Genomic DNA, 20,310 nt, shown 5'->3' on the forward strand with positions numbered 1-20,310 from the left:
GAGTGGCGGAAGGACCTGCCTGGGAAGGAGCCACAGGGCTCACGGGAGGCAGGAGCTTGGCTGCCCCCGGCTCCAATGCCTGTGCCGTTTCTCCACTCACACCAGGGAGAGAGAGGGTGGGAATGCCCTGCTTTCTGCTATCTGGCACACAGAAGCTGCCTTCTACGGAGTCAGACCCTTGGCCCATCTAGCTCAGGTCTGTCTACTCTGACTGGCAGCGGCTCTCCAGGGTTTCAGGCAGGAGTCTCTCCCAGCCCTACTTGGAGATTGAAACTGGCAAAGCAGATGCTCTTCCACTCAGCTCCAGCTCCATCTCCTTTGGCCTGTTTATGGGTTCTTCCAGACACTGATATATTCCAGAACAAATTGCCACAGGAAAAAAACCATGCGGGGAAACCACACTAAGAAGAAAGGGGAGGTCGTGTTATAGTTTTACTGCCATCTGTTGGCAAACTGTGGCAATCTGTGAAACAGCTGTGAAAGAAACTGCTTTTCCACACTCTTCATTCTAACTTGAAAAAAAGACTATTCTTTCACAGTTGTTTTGTGGACTGCCAGCAGATGGCGCTAAGACTATAATGCAACTTCCCCCTTCTTAGAGTAGATTTTCTTTTCCCCCCTGTGGTAATCCCCGCGGGTATGTTTCCCGGAATATGTAAAGGTAATGTGTGCCGCCTGACATTTCTTTGGTAGAATACAGGAGGGGTTTACCATTGCCTCCTCCCGCACGATATAGGAAGGTGCTGAAAGGCATCATCTCACACTGCGCGGGAGGAGGCAATGGTCAACCCCTCCTGTATTCTACCAAAGAAAACCAGAGGGCTCTGTGGGCACCAAAATCAACTTGATGGCACAACTTTATCTTTAATTTGTGCTGCTTTTGGAATATATCAGCATCTGGAAGGACCCCATGCGTTGCTTTGGAAACTCTTAATTTTTTAACTGTCTAATTTTTTGATTACATCCTATGTTTTATTTTAGTCATTTTGGGTGCTTCCTAAAGGAACAAAAATGTGGGATACAGACTTTGAAATGAAGATAGATAAATAATAAAATAGCCTCACTGCCTGTTGTTGCCTTGAGCCACCTCTGCTCTTGCCATGGTGGATGTTAAGTCCAACGGCTGTTGTCAGGCAGGATAGGAAGCGGAAGGCAGACATTTGTCATGCTGATGAGCATCCTGGGCTTTCTCCCTGAGACTGGAATTTCCCTTTCTACACTAGCAGGAACTTTTTCACACATGGCTTTTAAAGCCCTTTAACTTGCATCTCCTCCGTAATGGAAGGTGTGTGTTCACGTATCAGCCAGATTTACCCCGAAGTCCCTGGGTTATCAGGGAGCAGTTCACACACATTTCGGGTTTTTCACTGTGCGTTAGAGTTTAGCCCAATTTATATCCGGGATTTAAAAATCCACTATTTGCCTTGGGGTTTTTGGACAACTTCGAGTTTGCAGTAAAGCCTCCCAGTAAACCTCCCAGTAAAGCCTGATGTGTGTAAAAGTCCCAGGTGGTCTGAATTGAAGGGGTGCCATAGCAGGCGGTCTGAACTCTGGCACAAAGCCTCGTCCGCTCAGGACACAACACAGAAGAGGCCTCCAAGGCACAAGGAGCCTTCATGGTTGGGCTCCAGAAAACCAACCTATGCAGAAAGCAGGGGCGTAGCTAGAGGACTGGGGGCCTGTGTTCGCCCCTCTCCCCGGCAGCCGCTCGGAATTAGAGAGATAAGGAAGAAAACAGGGAAGGGTGGAGCTGGGGGGGGGGGCTGGGTTCTTTGAACCCACCCGCTCCATCATAGCAACACCCCTGGCAGAAAACTCCTGTGTGGAAAGGTCCTCCTGTGGACGAGCAGCCATCCGACTGACCTCCCTCTTCCATCTCCTTGGTGCCCTGAAACTGGACCCCTGGATTCTTGGAGCCTCCCCCGGCCCCTTCCCAGGCCCTGCCCACTGCTCCTGGCCTGGCAGCAGCCCCTGGGGCCCCCGCGCTCTCCACTCCTCCTGCCCTCCCACTCCTGAACTTGGTCTGGGGCCTGCTCTTGGGGGAGGGGGTGGTCGGGGGTCACGGGAGCACCAGCACCGCGGGCTCATCACCCCAGGGGTGGGTTTCAGCAGGCAGGTGGTCCTGCTTCTAGGGGACCCCCAGGCGTCTCGCTCTTCCCAGGCCCAGGCTCGCGCGAGGACAGGCAGAAGCACATACAGGCGCATGCACAGGCTGGCTGGCGGACGGGGAGAGACGCGGACGGGGGTGGGATGGCCATGGAGACATGGAATAGAACAATGACATTGTAATTTCCACCTGAGCGTCGAGCAGTCGTTTCCGCGTTTCGGAGGCGTCGAGGGCGGCCGAGTGATCCCTGCGCAGCTCCTCCTCCACCAGCATCAACCTGCAGGGACAGGCTTCACTGGAGTCAATCCGGGCCCCCCCACCCAGCAGGCAGGCGGCGGGAGCCGGGGCCGCCAGCAGCTGCGGGAAGGGGGGCTCCCAAGGGCGGGGCCAGAGGAGAATGCACCGCCCACCCACTCACGGCCCCGCCGGTGAGAAGCCCCCTGCCTACGCTGGTGGTGGCCTCCTTGGTGGCCCAGCCCACCCCTCCCGCTCCCCATAATCCAGATCTCAGTTCTTTAACCCCTCCCGCCCAGGGCACAGCTTGGGTCCACCCTCCCTCTCCCGCCTGGGACAGCCTGAAGCTGTCCCTTTCCATGCCTGGTCTAGCAAAGGAAGCATACTTGGCAGGTGGGGGGGGGATGGGCATGGGCCGGCTCCCCTGGCCTCTCCTTGCCCCACCCACGCTTCTCCCAGGGCGACACCTCTTGGTCCTGCTCCGACCTGCAGCTCACCTGCCGATAATGCTCTTGATCTGGGAGTCCTTCTCAACCTGCTGCTGCCGGAGGCGTTTCTCACTCTGCTCCAGCCGCTGCTGGTATTGCTGCAGGATTTTGCTCGTCTGCTCCTCTTGCGTCAGGAGGCGCCGCTCATACTCCTCCAGCTTCCGGTTGGACATGTGCAAGCGCTCCTTGAGGGAGTGGATTTCCTCCTCATACTCTTTCACCTGCATGTTGGACGGCAGTAAGACATCGTCAAGAGAGACAGAGAGAGACGGAGAGACCCCGCAGGACCAACCTCACTGCCAAGACAAGAGGGGGGTGGTCCTCAGGCAGGCTCTGGTCTGAGGAAGGGGCTGGCGTGTATCCCCCTTCAGAAAGGCCCTGCTCTGTCAGCCCAGTGACTTCCCAGGAGGGAGCTCCTGAAACAGAAGACCTCCCCAGCTGGAGGGTCTCTGCGACCCATGAACTGGAAAGGGTTTGGAGGGTGAGGAGCAGGGACTGGTTGCAGTTACCCATCACGCCCTGGTTATTTGGCAGCCATGCCAGTGAGTCCAAATGCTTACGAGATGATGTCTGACAGCTGCACCACACATTTCCCCCTCCCTTTCCAGTCAAGCCAGATGGAATTGGGTGGAAAGTTAGGTGGCTGTGACATCAATGCACCTCTGGTCAAACAAGATCCCCTTCCCACAGTCCCAGGGGAACATCTTAGCATTGGCACTAGAGAGGGGCAAAGGCTGCTGGCCCAACTTGTCCCAGCAGACATCCTGCCCATGAGGCACCATGAGGCAATCACCTTAGGTGGCAGATGGGCCACACCTGCTAACCTACCACTAGGCCCCTAGCCCTACAAAACACATGCTAGTCACCACTGACACACACTCCAGCCCCTTCCTCCACTGACCTGTGGCTGGCCAGGGAAGGGAGCAGAATGAAAGGTAATGAGACCAGTCAAGTGTTACCCTAGAGCGTATCTGCGGAGACCAGAAGAGCTGTGCCAATTAATCTATATGATCCATGAACACACACCTGGTGCTGCAGGGAGGTTCCACTCATGCACAGTTCCAGCACCGGGCAAGGTGGTTCTTTAATACGAATTGGAGAAGCTGGAAAGCCATGTAGGGAGATCAGGAAAGTGTGTGGGACTGAGCAGGAACTCACACAAGGGCAGCTGGGAACTGTGGTTCTTCTCAGAGCTATCCCCATGGTGACAGCTGAGGCATGACTCCCTGGCCAGCCCCATGTGCTCCCCTGATCTCCCCACATTAGAGTTGCCATGCCCCCCCAATTCCGGGTTTCACCTGGATTTTAAGCATCTCACTCAAATTGCTTAGCCCCACCCAGATTTGCCTGGATTTCATCTTTCTTTCTTTTTTAAAAAGCTAAGCTCTAGCCCTTGTAGAAGTGGAGTTGTGGAGCAAAACATGCAGTCAAAATTATTTTCAAGCCAATTTACAAAATATGCAAATTAGGCACCCAGATTTGGAAAGTCAGAATATGGCAACGCTACTCCACATGGCTTTCCGGCTGGCCCCACATGGCTCCAATTCCTGTTAAAGTGGGCTCCCTCCCAATGCCAGAAGTGTGTGGCAATGAGTGGAGAGGGCCACATTGGGGCTGGATGCCTCCCCACAGGACCAAAGCTGGGGTGGGGTTGCACCACAGATTCAGTGATAGCAGGGATGCTCTAGGCTTGCACTCTATGGGCCCCAGTTAAAAGTATCTTCACGGAGACACTCTAGGCTTGCACTCTAGATGTCTAATGAAGCATACTAAGGCCAGTAGATCCTTGCAGAGATGCTCTAGACCTAAGCAATACTGGCTCCAATAGGTCTTTTTGGAGACATTCTAGGCCTGCACTCTACTGGTTACAATGAAGCATACTAAAGCCTGTAGGTCTTTATGGGCACACTCCAGGCCAGTGATCTTCACAGTTTTTACAGTGGGAGCCGCAACTGCTGAGAGCATATCTGAAGATCATATAGCTACAAGTGTCAAGGGGAATAGCAAAAACTTCTTTAAATATATCCAAAGCAGAAAACCTGCCAGGGAGGATGTTGCACCCTTAGATAATGATGGCATGAAAGAAATTATTAAGAAGGACAAGGAGATTGCAGAGAAGCTGAATGTGTTCTTTGTATCTGTCTTCATGGCGGGGGATACTGACCATATACCCACTCCAGAACTGAGCTTCTCAGGTTTGAAAGCTGAGGAACTGGGCCAATCTGAGGTGACGAGGGAAGATGTTCTAAACTGTCTTATAAAGCTAAAAATTAACAAATTGCCAGGGCCAGATGGCATCCACCCAAAAGTTCTGAAGGAACTCAAATGTGAAATTGCTGATCTCCTAGCAAAAATATGCAACTACAATCAGGCTCTGTACTAGAGGACTGGGAAGTAGCTAACGTAACTCTGATTTTTTAAAAAGGGTTCCAGGGGGATCTGGGAATTTACATGCCAGTTAGCTTAACTTCTGTGCCGGGTAAACTGATGGAAAGCATACTTAAGGACAAAATTGTTAAACATACAGAAGCTATTCCCACAATCACTGGAAAGCGGGGTAAGGGAGCTTAGCCCACTTTCCAGTGGTCATGGAAACCAGCGGGCTTGCAGGCGAGCCCAGTGCTCCTAAGGCAGCTAGCCTGCCTAAACCACCCTCCTCTTAAATGCAGTTAACGGAGTGAGTGCTCCATTAACTGCATTTTGTTGCTGTGGCGTCGCTGTGGCGTGCAGTGACACATGAGTAGCGCCCTGGCCGGAAGGCTGCAAACAGCTTCCCGGGTTCGGGGGGGGGCTCTCCAGGATGCCCTGCACACTCACACGGGGCATCCCAGAACTTCCGGGGGCCACACGGCCCCCGATCCCCACAGCCCCTGCCAGCTCCGTGACGGCGCCGACAGTCGTGTGGGCAGCTGATTCGGCTGCCCAGTTATGAGCAGCTGCTCGTCTAAGCCCGCTCTCCCCACAGAAGCGCCTCATAGAAGAACAGGCCCTGCTGAAGGAGAACCAGCCTGGCTTCTGCAAGGGCAAGTCTTGCCTCACTAACCTTCTGGAGTTCTCTGAGAGTGTCAACAGGCATGTGGATCAAGGTGATCCGGTTGACATAGAATATTTGGACTTCCAAAAAGCTTTTGAAAAAGTTCCTCATCAAAGACTCCTGAGGAAACTTAGCGGTCATGGGATAAGGGGACAAGTACATGTTTGAATTGGTAACTGGATGAAGGACAGGAAACAGAGGGTAGGAATACATGGCCAGTTTTCACAATGGAGGGAAGTGAGAAGTGGGGTCCCCAGCAGTGTTCTCTCTAACAGGGATTCCCAGATGTTGTTGACTACAACTCCCAGCATCCGCAGCTGCAATAGCTTTTGCTTGGGGATTATGGGAGTTGTAGTCAACAACATCTGGGAATCTCTGTTAGAGGGAACACGGGTCCCTAGGGATCTGTACTGGGTTCAGAGCTCTTTAACCTGCTCATAAACGATTTAGAAATTGGGGTAAGCAGCTAAGTGGCCAAATTTGCAGATGACACCAAACTATTTAGGGTAGTGACATCCAAAACAGATTGTGAGGAGCTCCAAAAGGATCTCTCCAAACTGACTTGAGTGGGCAACAAAATGGCAAATGCAGTTCAGTGTAAGCAAGTGTAAAGTGATGCATATTGGGACAAAGAAACCCAACTTCACATTTACACCAATGGGTTCTGAGCTCTCAGTGACTGACCTGGAGAGATATCTTGGGATTGTGATGGACAGCTTGTTGAAAGTGTCTACTCTGTGCACAGCAGCTGTGAAAAAGGCCAATTCCATGACAGGGATCATTAGGAAGGGGATTGAAAATAAAAATGCTAGTATTATAATGCCCTTATACAAATTTATTGTGCGGCCACATCTGGAGTATTGTGTACAGTTCTGGTCACCGTGTCTTAAGAAAGACATTGTAGAACTGGAAAAGATGCAGAAGAGGGCAGCCAAGATGATCAGGGGCCTGGAGCACCTTCCTTATGAGGCAAGGCTACAGAACCTGGGGCTTTTTAGTTTGGAAAAGAGGCAACTATGGGGAGACATGACGGAAGTGTATAAGATTATGCATGGAATGGAGAGAATGGAAAGAAAGAAATTTTTCTCCCTCTCACACTACACTAGAACCAGGAGTCATCCCATGAAAATGAAGGCCGGGAAATGTAGGACTGACAAAAAGAAGTACTTTTTCCACACAGCGCATAATTAATCTATGGAATTCTCTGCCACGGGATGTGGTGATGGCCACTAGCTTGGAAACCTTTAAAAGGGGCTTAGACAAATTCATGGAGGACGTCTATCAATGGCTACTAGTCTGAGGGCTATTGGCCACCTCCAGCCTCAAATGGAAGACGCCCCTAAATGCCAGTTGCAGGGGAACAACAGCAGGAGAGAGGGCATGCCCTCACCTCCTGCTTGTGGGCTTCCCAGAGGCATCTGGTCTAAATGGGTCTTGGGCCTGATCCAACAGGGAATGTTCTTATAAGAGGGATCATTCCAGGGAAGTGGGAAGAAGGGGAGCAATGGCCCTGGCTGCATCGGCAGGAAGAAGAGGGAGAACATGCTCAGGACTAGGAGAAAGAGGGGGCAAGAAGAGAGAGGGAACACACGAATGTGGTGGTGGCAGTGGCAGCAACAGTAGCAGGAGAGAGAGAGTGGGGGACAGGAGGAGGGGAGCAAGAGAGAATGTGGTCCAGTGTGATGGTGGCAGGAGAGAGAGAGAGAGGGAGCATACAAAGGAGGAAGAGGGGAGCAAGAGAGAGAGAACACAGGTCGGTGTGGTGGCTGTGGCAGCAGCGGGAGAGACAGAGAGAGAGCACGCGCAGGGGAGGTGGGGAGAGAGAGAGAGAGAGTGCAATGGTTGAGGGGCTAGCGACAGGAGTGGGTGGAGAGGCAAGCCAGGGGCCGCCACTGGGGTCCGTGTGGGCCCTGCCAGTGGTCCATAGGCCACACAATGAAGAACAGTGCTCTAGGCCCACCCTCTTCTGGGCTCAATGAAGCAAACTGAAACCAGCAGGTCACTGCAGAGACCCTCTAGGCCTGCAATCTAATGATCTAAATACACCCACTCCTTTCTAAAGCCAGAGTGGGATCGTAGGGAGAGGAGAGCTGCTGCCGCTGCTGGAGGTGGCAAGGTACGGCCCCCTCGGGGAAGGGGAGGGCAGGCGGCCACAATCTGAATTGGGGGCAAGAATAGGTGCTTGGGGGTGGTGGTGGTAGGGGTGAGGCCGCCCCACGCTGAAGCCGACCATTCCTGCAGTGACACCCTCAGGAGGAGGAGGAGGAGGAGGAGGGTCTCTGACGGGTTCGCCAGGACAGTGGCTCTCTCTCACCCGGTCCAGCCGGCTCTCGTCCATGGACTTGGAATACTCCTTCAGCTTGTACTCTTCCCGCTCTATGTGGGAGCTCTCGATGTCGGCTGAGAGATGAGGCATGTTGGAGACCCAGGCGACTGTCCGCTCCGAGGCCGGCATGACGGGGTTCAGCGTAGAAGGCGTGTGCGATGGCTGCCGGGACAGAAGGGGGACACGGGTGAGTGAGGAAGGCCTCCCCGGCACCTTCCTCCGTTCAGCCGAGCACCTGGACAGCAGCACTCTCTGCATCAAAAGCGCCTCATGGCTGGGGACAGCGGGAGCTGTAGCTCAACAACAGCAGGAGTCGTGCAGCCCTCTCCTGGTGAGCTCATGGCTGGCTGAGGGGAGGTGCAAACCCTGGTCTTCCAAAGGCCCGGCTCAGTCCTTCTCTGCCACCACATGACACCAGCTCCAGAGGCCAGGGATGCCCTCTCCCCTCAGCAGCCCTTGGAGCCAGCCCAGCCCACTCCCCATCACTGGGGCGATGGTCCAGCCCCAGAGTACATTGGTCTTCAGTAGCCCAAGGTGCTGCAGGGGGTTGGACTACAAGAGTGTCCCCCAAGTCCCTTCCAACTCTACAAGACTATGGCTCTGTAAGAATAACCATTCAGTTTATTTATTATTTCTCTGCGTAAACCACCCTGAGCCATTTTTGGAAGGGCGGTATATAAATCGAATAAAATAATAATATCCATCAACCAATTACAAAAAGCAACTTTACTGGGAACAGCCTATATTCTGTGACGATATCTATAATAACAACAGGAACAATATTGACAATAAAATTCAGCCGTCCCAGGTCCTTGGGAAGGACTCAATGTTTGGATAAAACAAACCAGTCGATAACACCTGTCTGACTGTGTAAACAAGAAATAATAATAATAAAGAATGAGACGATGAAGACAGCACAGCAGTTTCTGCCACCAGATGTTTCAGGTCCTGTTGCTTGGCCTCCACTTCCCCCCACCCGCCTATCTGATGGCTTTGCCTTCTTCCCTCCTTTCCAGGGGTTTTACCAGGTACTTAAGAGATCCAGGATCCAGCCCCCGCCCTTTGATAATTAAATGCAATCGTATTGCCCCCAAGAATGATTACGTATGTTTTGTGAAGTCTCTAATATGATAAAAATATGAAAGATAGATAGATAGATAGATAGATAGATAGATAGATAGATAGATAGATAGATAGAATTAAATGAATGAATGAATGAATGAATAAAACATCCTATTATCATCATACAGGACCTATGAAACTGGAAGCCGCAGAGAGCTCGGGGAGGCCAGGAGCTCTCTCCCAGGCCCTGTGCAGGCACCTCCACTGCTGAACTTCCTTCCTGGAAGAGGCCATGGAGGGGGCAGCTGGCTGATGAGATGTGGGGGACTCTGAGCAATTCACTGGGAGTCTATGCCCCATGGAACAGCCCCTAAGGATGCCTGGGCTCGCTTCTCTTTCCCTGGCCCCCCAGGTCTCCCTCCAGCAGCCTCTCCACTGTCCACAGCTGCTTTTTCCTCTTCTGGCTCTTTCCCCACATAAATCCACGGTCTCCCATCCTTAACTGGGGATGGATTCTATGACCTCCTGATGTTTCCAGTGGGCTTTCCCCCTCTCTCTGCAGCTCCAGGCTCTGCTTCCTGCGTAGACTGAGCCAGTTCAGATCCCACTTGAACACAGGGAAGTGCCTGACGCCAAGACAGACCACCAAGGTCCATCCAGGCCCAGAGGAACACTTCTGACTGGCAGCAGCTCTTTGAGGCCTTTCCAGGCAGGCATCTTTCCCAGCCCTCCTGCTAAGTCCTGAAGCTGCCAAGGATGATGATGATGATGATGATGAAGAATTGTATTTACACAGCACTTTTCACCTTACATAGCAAAACTAGTTTTAAAAAACAATTCCCTGCCCCCAAGGGGCTCACAAGCTAAAAACAAACACAAGGGAGACCCCAGCAACGGTCAGTGGAAGGACCCAATGCTACACTGCATAGGGACACTTACTGAAGTCTCTTTGCTAAATTTAAAACCACCACCATGTTAAATGGGGTCTTTTTGCCCAGGTAGCAGGGATGGAACTCAAGACTTCTGCATGCAGAGTACATGCTTTACCAGCGAGCTGCGGCTTCCTTCCTCTTGTGGGGCAATCAGTGGAGAGAGGTACGAACAGAATTCTGTGGAATAACCTGCTTAAGAGGCTAATGGATCCAAGTTGGGAAGGCATTCTTAAACCAAAGAAAAAGGTTAAAAGAGGGCCTGCAGATGGCATCCTACCTCTGGACATGGAGGTAGCCTCTTCTGCACAGAGTCAGACCTGAATGGAGGGTGTTTTCCACTGGAACATATTTTCAACCTGCTGGCCAAATAGCAGGTCTAGACGGCTGCAGGTGAGGACCTCTTGGGGTAACAGCAAAAAGACTGCCTGGACCGATGACATTAGTCTGAAGATCTCCAATCAGCGCTTGGCTTGCAGGAGAGAGTAGCCCCCCAGTGGTTCTGCCCACTTTGACATCACCACCACCACCACCACCACCTGTGGTTCCAGTAAGAGGTCGTACCCCTCAAAAGGCAAGTCTTCTATGAAGAGGTGGTGGTGGTAGTGATTTTCCACCTCTTCACAGAGGTGCTTCACAGCCCATATGTCTTCTCTGGGCTCCTGGCCACCTTGAGGCCCTGGGCGCAATCTTGTTGGAGAGATGAGTGGCAGACCTCCTGCAAATCAGCATGACCACCTTCTCCCAGAGGAAGGAGCATAGCACAGTTGAATGATCTGCATCTTGATGGGCACACTAGAACGTATCTTGCAACAAAGCAGTCGTAGGGACCTTACGAGAGTCCAGCTGCTAGATCAGACTAAAGGGGACGTCCCATCCAGCATCCCGTTTCTCCAAGTGGCCCACCAGATGTTTCCAGGAAGCCCACAAGCTGGAGATGAGGGCAACGGCCTTTTGGAAAAGAGGATGTTCCAGCTGATGGTGAGAAATGAGCAGCAAGGGTGCCAGGTGGGTTTCTTGCAGGAAGGAGTTCCACCACGTAGGTTTGTGAAGAAACACCTACATGGAAACCACGTTATTCGAGTGGTCAGAGCTAAGAGTGATTCACTGAAATGAATCCTTTGCAGAAGCGAAGGGTTACAAGGCTGGCTGGCTGGCTGGCTGGCTGGCTGGCTGGCTGGCTGCTTTATTTCCAGTCTGTCCACAAACAAAGGAGTCCTAAGCTTCACACCACAGTCAGTACTGAAAGATGAACTGGATTGGCAGGTTAGAGTAGCACTGACTGCTGGGATTGGCCTAGGACATTCTGCAGGCAATGCAGGTATGCAATTCTCACCACAGAAAAAGGAGAAGTGAAATGCAGAGGCCCCTAAGTGACCTCCGACAAGGGCTACATCATCTGGAGAAGCGCCCTCAGAGACCAAAAAGCATGCTGTTGTTTCATGGGACTGTTATTGTGACTACAGTTCGCCTCTCCTCTGTTCTGGCGCCAAACACCTGGCTCAAGGAACACATAAAAGGCTAGTTAAAAAATAAATAAATCCAGAAGACTTTGGAGCTGGAGTAAGCTGAGGATGGCTGCATATTATGGGGAACTGGGGTTGTTGTCCCCCCACAAAGAAGACTGCAAGTTCAGGCAGAGCTGCATGAAGCCCACCCAGGAATTTCAGCACAGATCTATGTTTGGTGGCCACCCCAGATTAAGACTTGGAATGAGTACTCAAGAAGCATCTTCAGTGCTGGGTGCATCCACAGGACCCCAGCAGGGGTACCTCTCCATCCTTGGAAGTGGTTAGGAGGATCATGGCTTGGGCTGCACCTGCACTTTGCAGGGTCCTCCTGGGGAAGGTGCTTCAATGCCCATTCAGAGAGCTCGAAGAGCACCAGGAGTTCAGCGGCCTCAGCAGTCTCCTGTGAAGAATCCCAACAGGCCTTTGCCATCCAGGGACTGCCTGTAGTTCTAGTCAGAGAGGACAAAGGAAATGGCTGATGGCATCTGAAGACAAAGCTGGCTCTCTCGCTTTTGAAATGGAGGGTCACATCCTAAACAACTCTGGAGTGTGTCCCGCACAGTTATTGATAGCAAGGAAGAGGAGGACTCAGCCAGACCTGGCACAGTCCAATATGGAGGGGGGAAATGAGAAGGAAAGAACAGGCCCTTACGAAGTACCTCCACGATCCCCACACCAGGAAGACACTTGTGGGTATAGGATCATATCTGTACCAAACACTCTAATCCCAACCAATGTATCAGGTTTCCCAAGAACCAACGGGGCCCTCTCTTTGAGATTTGTTTCAAGGAGGAGAGGGGAGGCAACAGCAAGCTCACATCTACCCATGCAGCAGGGTGTTGTGAGCAACAGAGTCCACCGAAGAGTCTACTGGAACATCAACACCTTGAGACGTGGGGCCATGGGCAAGGTCACCTTGCCAGGAAGTGAGAGGTGGGCAGGTATCCCCCATGCCAGGGGATCCAGCTGCCAACTCAGCAAAGAACTTCTTGTCATTTGAAAGATGATGTTCAGATTATAAACTAAAAAGGGAGGGATGTAGCAAGCTGACCATTCCAGCCTTAAATATTAGGAGCTTCTAGGATGGGCTGGAGTTAGGCTCCACCCTCAGATTTTTCTTTCTTGTTCCTTTCCGTTTCTGAGCAAATGGGCTGTTTGATCACACGATCAAATGCCAGATGGGAGGAGCTTCCTGCCAGAATTCCAGGGGCATGCATGCTCCCAACAACCAGTCGTATGTTGGAAAAAATAAAGGTAGGAAGATGGGAAATCAATTATGTGCTAACCATGATCTGGGTACGATGATGGCAGACAATCAACATTGTGTATCCAGCATGGTATCGAGGGTGGAGGAAAAGCATGTCCCGGACCATCCTACCCAGACTGCGGCTAGCACACAATCACTTCCCTGTCCTCCTACCTCGATTTCTGCCAACACACGACTGGTTCTCAGGAAAATGCACAGGGCTCAAAGCCTGGCTGGACACCGCTCCCACACAGCTTTTGATCATGTGAACGGGCACAAATTGTATGTGCCCAGAAATAAAGAAGGATATTGGTTTGCAAATACAAGGGAGCAATGATTTAATTCTTCTGGAGCTTGGGCCCCTATCAAAAAACAAAACATTTTTATTTTCCTCTCCATGTGTTACACGTCTCAGAGGCATTTGGAAGTCACGCTGTCACTGGGAGCCATGGCTGGGACTGGCTTCCTCCCCTCTGTCTACTCTCCCCAAAACATTCTGGCTGCCTTCCCTTAGAAGCAAAGCCCAAGCCTGGGAGCAAGACACAGGCTTCCTGCCTCCCTGCAGTTTGTGCTGGCAGCAGCCTCCTGGCCCAAGGAGACCTGGCCAGGCCAGATTCTAGGCCCGGATGTCCCACGTGCAATTGGGGGCAGGAAGCGGAGTGTGGCAGCTGGAGACGACTCGGGAACTTTCCGCCCAACTTGTTATCGCATTTGATTCATCCTGGTTGCTGAGCTTTCTAATGTATTTGTGCCCACTTTAGAAATGTTTTAAAGTTTAAGGGTTGGACTCCCATTTTTGAAATAAAACAACTAATGTCCAAGGCTACCTTTCTTTTTGTAGTACCTTGTGCTACCTTTTAGCGGGAGCAAAATGAATGTACCTTCTTGTATAAGTGCTCATTTTGTATGTATATTTTCTAGAAAAGCAAAGACAAGGAACAAGCAAAAGGTCATCCTGCTTCTCTGCCCAGACGCTCCTTTTTTGAAACATGAGAGGTTCTGATGGGGATCTTCCTTCTGGCACAGTGGGCCGACTTACCTGGCCTCACAATACTTCCCTTTACACTCCAAGAAGGAGAGCTGCCACTTCCTAGTCCAAGCAAGGGAGCAGAGAGGGCCACTGGAATACAGGAACTTCTTGGCTTTTCGACTGCTACCTGTCAGCCCGCTGCCCCAGTAGGAGTCTGGCTCAGCTTGGTTCAGTAACACCCAGGGGTCCTAAAGGGTCCCAGTTGGCAGAAGTATTTTCCAGTCCTGCTACCTGAAATACTGGGGAATGGATCTAGGATCTCCTGCACACCACATGAATCCTGTCCCACCACTCTATGGCCCCTTTGGCCCCTGATGGTCCAGGACCTATCTCTGCAGATGATCCACTCAGGTGCTTTTGGTCCTGAGCAGTCTGGAATCAGCTCTGATGGAGCCAGAGCTCAGAGGTGGAGCGTCTGCTTTGCATGCCGAAGGTCCCAGGTTCAATCCTGACCATCTCCAGCTAGGGCTGGGGGAAAATACTCCTGCCTGAAACCTTGGAGAAGCTGCTGCTAGTCAGTGTAGACAATACTGAGCTAGATGGACCAAGGGTCTGACTCAGTATATGGCAGTTTCCTATGTTCCTATGTAAGGCTTTAATTAATTAATTAATTAATTAATTAATATTAATTTTTATATCCCGCTCTTCCTCCAAGGAGCCCAGAGCGGTGTACTACATACTTAAGTTTCTCCTCACAACAACCCTGTGAAGTAGGTTAGGTTGAGAGAGAAGTGACTGGCCCAGAGTCGCCCAGCAAGTCTCATGGCTGAATGGGGATTTGAACTCGGGTCTCCCCAGTCCTAGTCCAGCACTCTAACCACTACACCACGCTGGCTCTCTTAAAGCTGGCTTAAGCACCTCCTGGTGCCTTTGGGAGAGCAAGAGCTCCGACGTTTGTGGGGAGAGTCCCCTGAAGTGTTTCCATGCAGACAGAGCTACTTTCAACTCTGCAGCAGTAAACTCTGAGTGGGCCACGTGGCCCTGTTTCTGCTCACCTGTTTGGTGATGGATGGCTTGAGGGCGGAGGGCGCCTCCTTGGTGACTGACTGCTGGCGAGTGCGAGCCGGGCCGTAGGTAGTTTCAGGCTGCAGCAGGTTGCCACTGGAAGGGCGGGGTTTCTGGGCGGCCGAGACGGTGAGCTGCTGGGACTTGCCCCGCTGCAGGGCGGACTGTGGCTGCGGAGGAGGGGCAGGCCTCTGGGGCTGGGACCCGATGGTGATCTGGGGGGGCGAGAGCATGTTCTGCAGGTTCTCTTGCAGAGAGAGCTGCCGCTTGGTGAACTCGGAGCCCTGGCGTGTGAACTCATCGCTGTAGCTGTGGCTGTGGATGATGTGCTTGCTGGTGGAGAGGTCCTCGCTCTTGCTGTAGCCATGGAAGGGGGCGAAGGTGTCGGGGTTGCCCTCGGCCGGCCGGTGCGGGTGGGAGTGGTGGGGGCCGCCGGCCGGCCCGTCGGAAGCCATGTGGAAGAGGGGATTCTGGAAGGAGAGGGGGATCCTGAGCTGCTGGGCGGAGGAGGTGCCGCCCACCCCATCGGTGGTGACGCCCATCTGGCTGAGCCGCAGGCCGGCCGCAATGCTGGAGCCGCTGCCCTGGGAGAGGCGGCTGGGCCGCAAGCCCAGGCCAGCCGTGATGGAGGCCTGGCTGCTGTTGAGCAGGTCACCCACGCTGTGCAGGTTGGAGATGCTGTTCATGCGGCTGTCCTGCAGGTCCAGCATCGAGACGCTCTTGTTGACGCTCAGCACCTTCTGGTCAGGCTCCGTGATGTCGGAGCTGCTGGTGCAGTAGGCTGGGGAGGATCGGGCCAGCGGGGGCCGGGTCACAAAGAACATGTCTTTGGAGCCTTTCTCCTTGGTGGGCGAAGGCAACCGGGTCATGTCCATGGAGCTGCCGGGGAAGAAGAAGAAGAAGAAGACACGCCCCGCCGGCTGAGGACACAAAGAGCAGCAGCAGAGACACATTCAGCCCCATCCCACCCACCCCCCATGTTGCATGAATGGGGCCACGAGTCTGACAGAGCTTCAGGGTCCCTCGGCTTGCGGTTTCGAAACCAGGAGCCAGTGAGGGGATCGCACCACTCACTGCCACCCATGGGAGCTGCAGTATGGATTCCTGCAGATGAGGGTGGTCCCAGGGCCATGGGACTCATGTGCAGAGGAAGGGGCAGGGATGGTGTTGCTAGAGCCGGTGGGGTGTGGAGAGACTCACCTGTTCATGCCTCGCATCATATAGGGCTGCATGTCAACAGAGCTGTTGAGACAGAACCAAAGTCAGGCAGGACACCCAAGTGAGAGGATTTGCAGACCCTCCCCAAGACCACCTCAACGGGGACTTCGAGCTCAGCCTCACCCAGTGGCCTGGAGCTGGGTGTAACTCCCAGGGAGGCTACCCTAGGCAGACCCCCAAGGTGCTGCGGAGCGCCAGCTCCCCAAGGCCACCCCCCTCCCCACCCCTGTGCAACCCGAGGCCTAACCTGTTGAGGTCGCGCATCATGTAGGAGGACTGCATCTCGGCAGACGGTCCCCGGAGGATGACGGGCTTTGGTTGGAGCCGCTCGCCCTGGTGGCTGGGCTGCCGCTGAATGTGTGGGTTCCTGAGAGCGAGGCTGATGTCGTTGAGGAGGCGGGGCAAGGGGCCCAGCTTCATCAGGGCTTCCTGGCAGGGGGAGGAGAAGCATGCCAAGGTCTGAGAAAGTGGGGGGGGAAGGAGGAGGAGCCGCCACTGCCCTCTCCGAAGGCCCCTCCCCTCCCCAACCACCGCAGCCCTGGCACCTTGCTGAGCTGTGGCATGACTTCCCACAGGAGGGCGTGCAGGGTGGAGAGCTCCCGGCCCAGGTCAATGTAGCCCTCGAAGCTGGTGCTGTTGGTGAGGGTGTCCAGGTTGGAGATCTCATACAGGAACTGCTGCATGCTGGCCCACTCTAGCTCCAGGAACTCATTCATGAATGCCATGTATTCCTCCTTGCTGCCAAACCTGGGAGGGAGGGAAGGATAAGAAAATGACAAGGGGGGGGGGAGCTGACAAGGACCTGCAGAGGGAGCCTTTCCCGCTTGGCCCAGGAGCTCACTGACGCTGGCCACCCGGGCTCTCAGGGCCGTCCCTCGCCTGCCCCTGCTGGCCCCAGCAATGGGGTCACAGTGCAGAATTAGCGCTATGGGAGGGCTGCCATGGTGGGAAAGCCCAGAATTCACACAGCACTTTGCAGGAGCCCCAGTGTGGCCGGCAGTGCCAGATTTAGGCACAAGTTAAGTAAGCTACTGCTTAGGAACTCACATTACCAGGGGCCTGAATAGAAAACAAAAAAGGCTAAATTTCAAATTTGACATAATAGGTTGAAAAATAAAGGAGAAAAGGAAAAAAGACTCTAAAACAGATATTATCATTCTAAAAAGACAAAAAAATATACAGATATACAATTATTTATGATATTGAGTTCCTAAATTTGTGCAAAGAATAACTAAGTTATAGTGAAATTTCATTGGACCAGAGCCCGGTTTTTCGAAAGCCTGATCCTGGATCAGAAATTTGATCCAGGATAAGTTTGATTCTAGCATCCTGAGATTAGTTTTAATTTGATCTTGGTTTTTCAACACACTTACAGGATCCTCTGATCATGAAATCAGGAAAAGGCTGTTTATGTCACAGAACAGAACCATTTTTCACACCCCTGAATGGCCAAGCTTGACTTGAGGCTAGGTATGAGGTTCGATCTGATCATAAGTCAGGATTACGCTCTTTAATGGTGAACTGTGTAACTGATCTTGTGTTTCTGTACATTAAGAGTTTTCATCCATGCTAAGTAAGAAATCATAATGTATTTTCATTTAAAAGTATTTCTAACACAAATAGGCTTATTGAAAGATAACTGGTTTTGTTAGATTATTAGATTATTACTTTTGTTGTATCTTTGCCAAGTATATATATAAAAATAAAGTATTCTTATTTTTACTTCCATTGTTCTTTATGTTAAGTAACCTTGGAGAGCTGCTGCCAGTCAGTGTACACAATACTGAGCAAAGATGGACCAATGGTCTGACTTGGTATAAAGTGCATAAATCCCCAGTAGAGTCCTCAGTGTTTGTCCACTTGAAAAAGATGCCAAATCGAAACAGAGGCCACCAGGTCACTGTTGTGGACTGAAGTAATAGAAATTAGAGCATTGTATCGGGGATTTGTACCATTTGTGCTCATGACAAGATCTATTTGTGGATTCAGTTCACTCACAGTAATTTACATTGTATTTTGTATCTTTCGTGCCTGTGTATTAAAGGTTTGTTGAAGGGTATATTTGGGATCTAATTTGTTTGGTGTTGGGTATACATAGATCCTTATGTATTTTGTACTGACTTGGTAAAAGGCAGCTTCCTTTGTTCCTGCGCTGCAAGGCTGCTGGGAATCTTTTGGGTGGCCGCAACGGGAGAGTGTTGGACAAGGCAGGGCTCGGGGGTCCCCGACAGGGCTCTTCTCCCGCTGAGCCTACACCAGGGCTCCATGGGGTGGATCCGGGTCACCTACCGTACTTATCCCCTCCCCGCTCAGGCTCCCTAGCCTCTCAATCCTCTCTCCACACTCACTTGCTGAAGTTGGCCAGGTTCTGGATGACCTTGGCGATGAGGGTGAGGGTGCGGGATGTTTGCTCATCCGGGTACTCCTGCATGAGCCCAAAGAGGCTGGGGGACATGACAGCCGGGCACAAGAAGCGCAGGAAGAGGGAGGCACTGATCAGGCGGTCAGCGATGTCTTCCCTGCCCCTCTCGGCACAGCGCAGCCGCCACGACGCAAAGACCTCCTTCAGCTCCCGTGGGAACACACTGTGGGCAGAGCAAGTGGGGAATGAATGGATGGCTGTACAAGCCCCTCCACAGATCAGCAACAATCCCCAAACCAGCTGCAGCAACCCCTTCCCTGAGCCCCACCTCTGGCTACTCAAGGGGAGGACTCCTTTCCCCATCCAATGGCAGGGTGGAGATGGTAGAAGGGGCAGGCTTCCCACCCTCCACTCCCCAGCTCAGCCCAGTCCGGCACTGACCAATGAGAGTTGACCACTTTGCAGAGGGCCAGTTCACAGCACATGCGGAGGTTTGCCTGGTGATCGGCCAAGGTGGACGTGGAGCACTTCATGGGGTCCACCTCGCAGTTCTCCTCTGACTCATACAAAGCCCGGATGAACTCACCTGCAGGAAAAGGAAGCATAGGAGCGAGGAGTAGGAATGTGGGGCTGTGCTGGGCCCTGCTGGCTTTGATCCCAACACACACACACACACACACACACACACACACACACACGTTCAGTGGGTCAAAATGGGCACAGGGCAACAGTAGGCTCTACTGCCACACCTAGCAATGAGCACATTGACACATGCACACACCCCTCCCAGGATTTCATTTTCCTGCAGCCTGAAGCATCAAAGGCTTGCTTAGAAACAACGGAAACAAATCTGGGTTCAGCTCTAACACTGCAGTCCTCAGGAGATGTGCCACCACGATGCTCAGAGGACTCCCCCAATGACCCCCAGATTAATTAGCAGCCTGACTGCAAATAAGCATGCTCCTCTCCCCACCTTGCCCGACGGGTACCCATCTGGCCCAATTTCTTATACTCCTCCATCTCTGTGCACACCCAGCCAAGTCCTCACCAATAGCATCCTTGAGGTATTTTTGTCCAATCAGTTTGAGATACTCCTCTATGGCTTTAGTGGCCAGCGTGTTCTCCCGGAAAATCAGGTGCTCCCGATCCATGAACCGATCCACTTCTGTCATGGCCATATCAGACAGAAAGTCCTATGGGGCGATGCAGAGGGGCTTAGTCCATGAGCCAGGTCCACAAACTTTGGCCATCAGTACCACCTCAGGGGATGGTATTCATAGTGATTTTTGGCACTGTCTGCCCCACAAAGATGGGGGGAAAGGTGATAGCATCGTTTCACTTACAGCTTTCTTTGTGTTATCACCCCTTTTTTAATCCCTGCCTGCAAACGATTAAAATTGCAGCCAGTTTTGCACAGAGGAAAGGGTTAGGGTCAGGGTTAAGGTAGCAATGAACAAAGTGTCGTACTCTCTCCATGGAGTAACCTTTGGAGGACATTCCTGCCAATTTTCGTTTCCATTCCTCTGATAACATTTGTAGAATTTTATAGTAGTGTTTTTGTGCATTTTAAAAACTTTTTAAAGCTTTTAAAACACCATTGCAAAAGTGGCCGCTGCAAGCCTGATGGTCAGGACAATCAAAGCATGGCAACACACTGAAAGCTGAAAGTCTTACAATGCTCTCTGCTATTTCCCATCTTGCGGGGTGTAGACGTCAAAAATCACAATGAGCATTGGTCCCCGTCCCCCCCACCCCGCC

General features: G+C 52.2%; 1 protein-coding gene across 9 annotated transcripts in view; it reads right to left on the bottom strand.

The window, feature by feature from the left end:
• SYNGAP1 (synaptic Ras GTPase activating protein 1) overlaps window positions 1-20,310 on the bottom strand; it is an 85,511-nt gene that overhangs the window by 5,936 nt on the left and 59,265 nt on the right. For 6 of the 9 annotated variants that reach the window (XM_053296887.1, XM_053296888.1, XM_053296886.1 and 3 more), the window contains 10 exons: window positions 19,601-19,745; window positions 18,994-19,138; window positions 18,539-18,775; window positions 16,736-16,937; window positions 16,438-16,619; window positions 16,173-16,214; window positions 14,963-15,851; window positions 8,178-8,351; window positions 2,839-3,050; window positions 2,297-2,397 (listed from right to left, as the gene is read on the bottom strand). In XM_053296887.1, the coding sequence (XP_053152862.1) occupies window positions 2,297-2,397; window positions 2,839-3,050; window positions 8,178-8,351; window positions 14,963-15,851; window positions 16,173-16,214; window positions 16,438-16,619; window positions 16,736-16,937; window positions 18,539-18,775; window positions 18,994-19,138; window positions 19,601-19,745 (2,329 nt within the window). The remainder of the gene's footprint in view (window positions 1-2,296; window positions 2,398-2,838; window positions 3,051-8,177; window positions 8,352-14,962; window positions 15,852-16,172; window positions 16,215-16,437; window positions 16,620-16,735; window positions 16,938-18,538; window positions 18,776-18,993; window positions 19,139-19,600; window positions 19,746-20,310) is intronic. The other 3 variants (XR_008316341.1, XM_053296889.1, XM_053296890.1) reach the window with 2 other exon arrangements.

The sequence above is a fragment of the Hemicordylus capensis genome, chromosome 2, assembly GCF_027244095.1.
Source record: "Hemicordylus capensis ecotype Gifberg chromosome 2, rHemCap1.1.pri, whole genome shotgun sequence".
In the NCBI taxonomy this organism is placed as follows: domain Eukaryota; kingdom Metazoa; phylum Chordata; class Lepidosauria; order Squamata; family Cordylidae; genus Hemicordylus; species Hemicordylus capensis.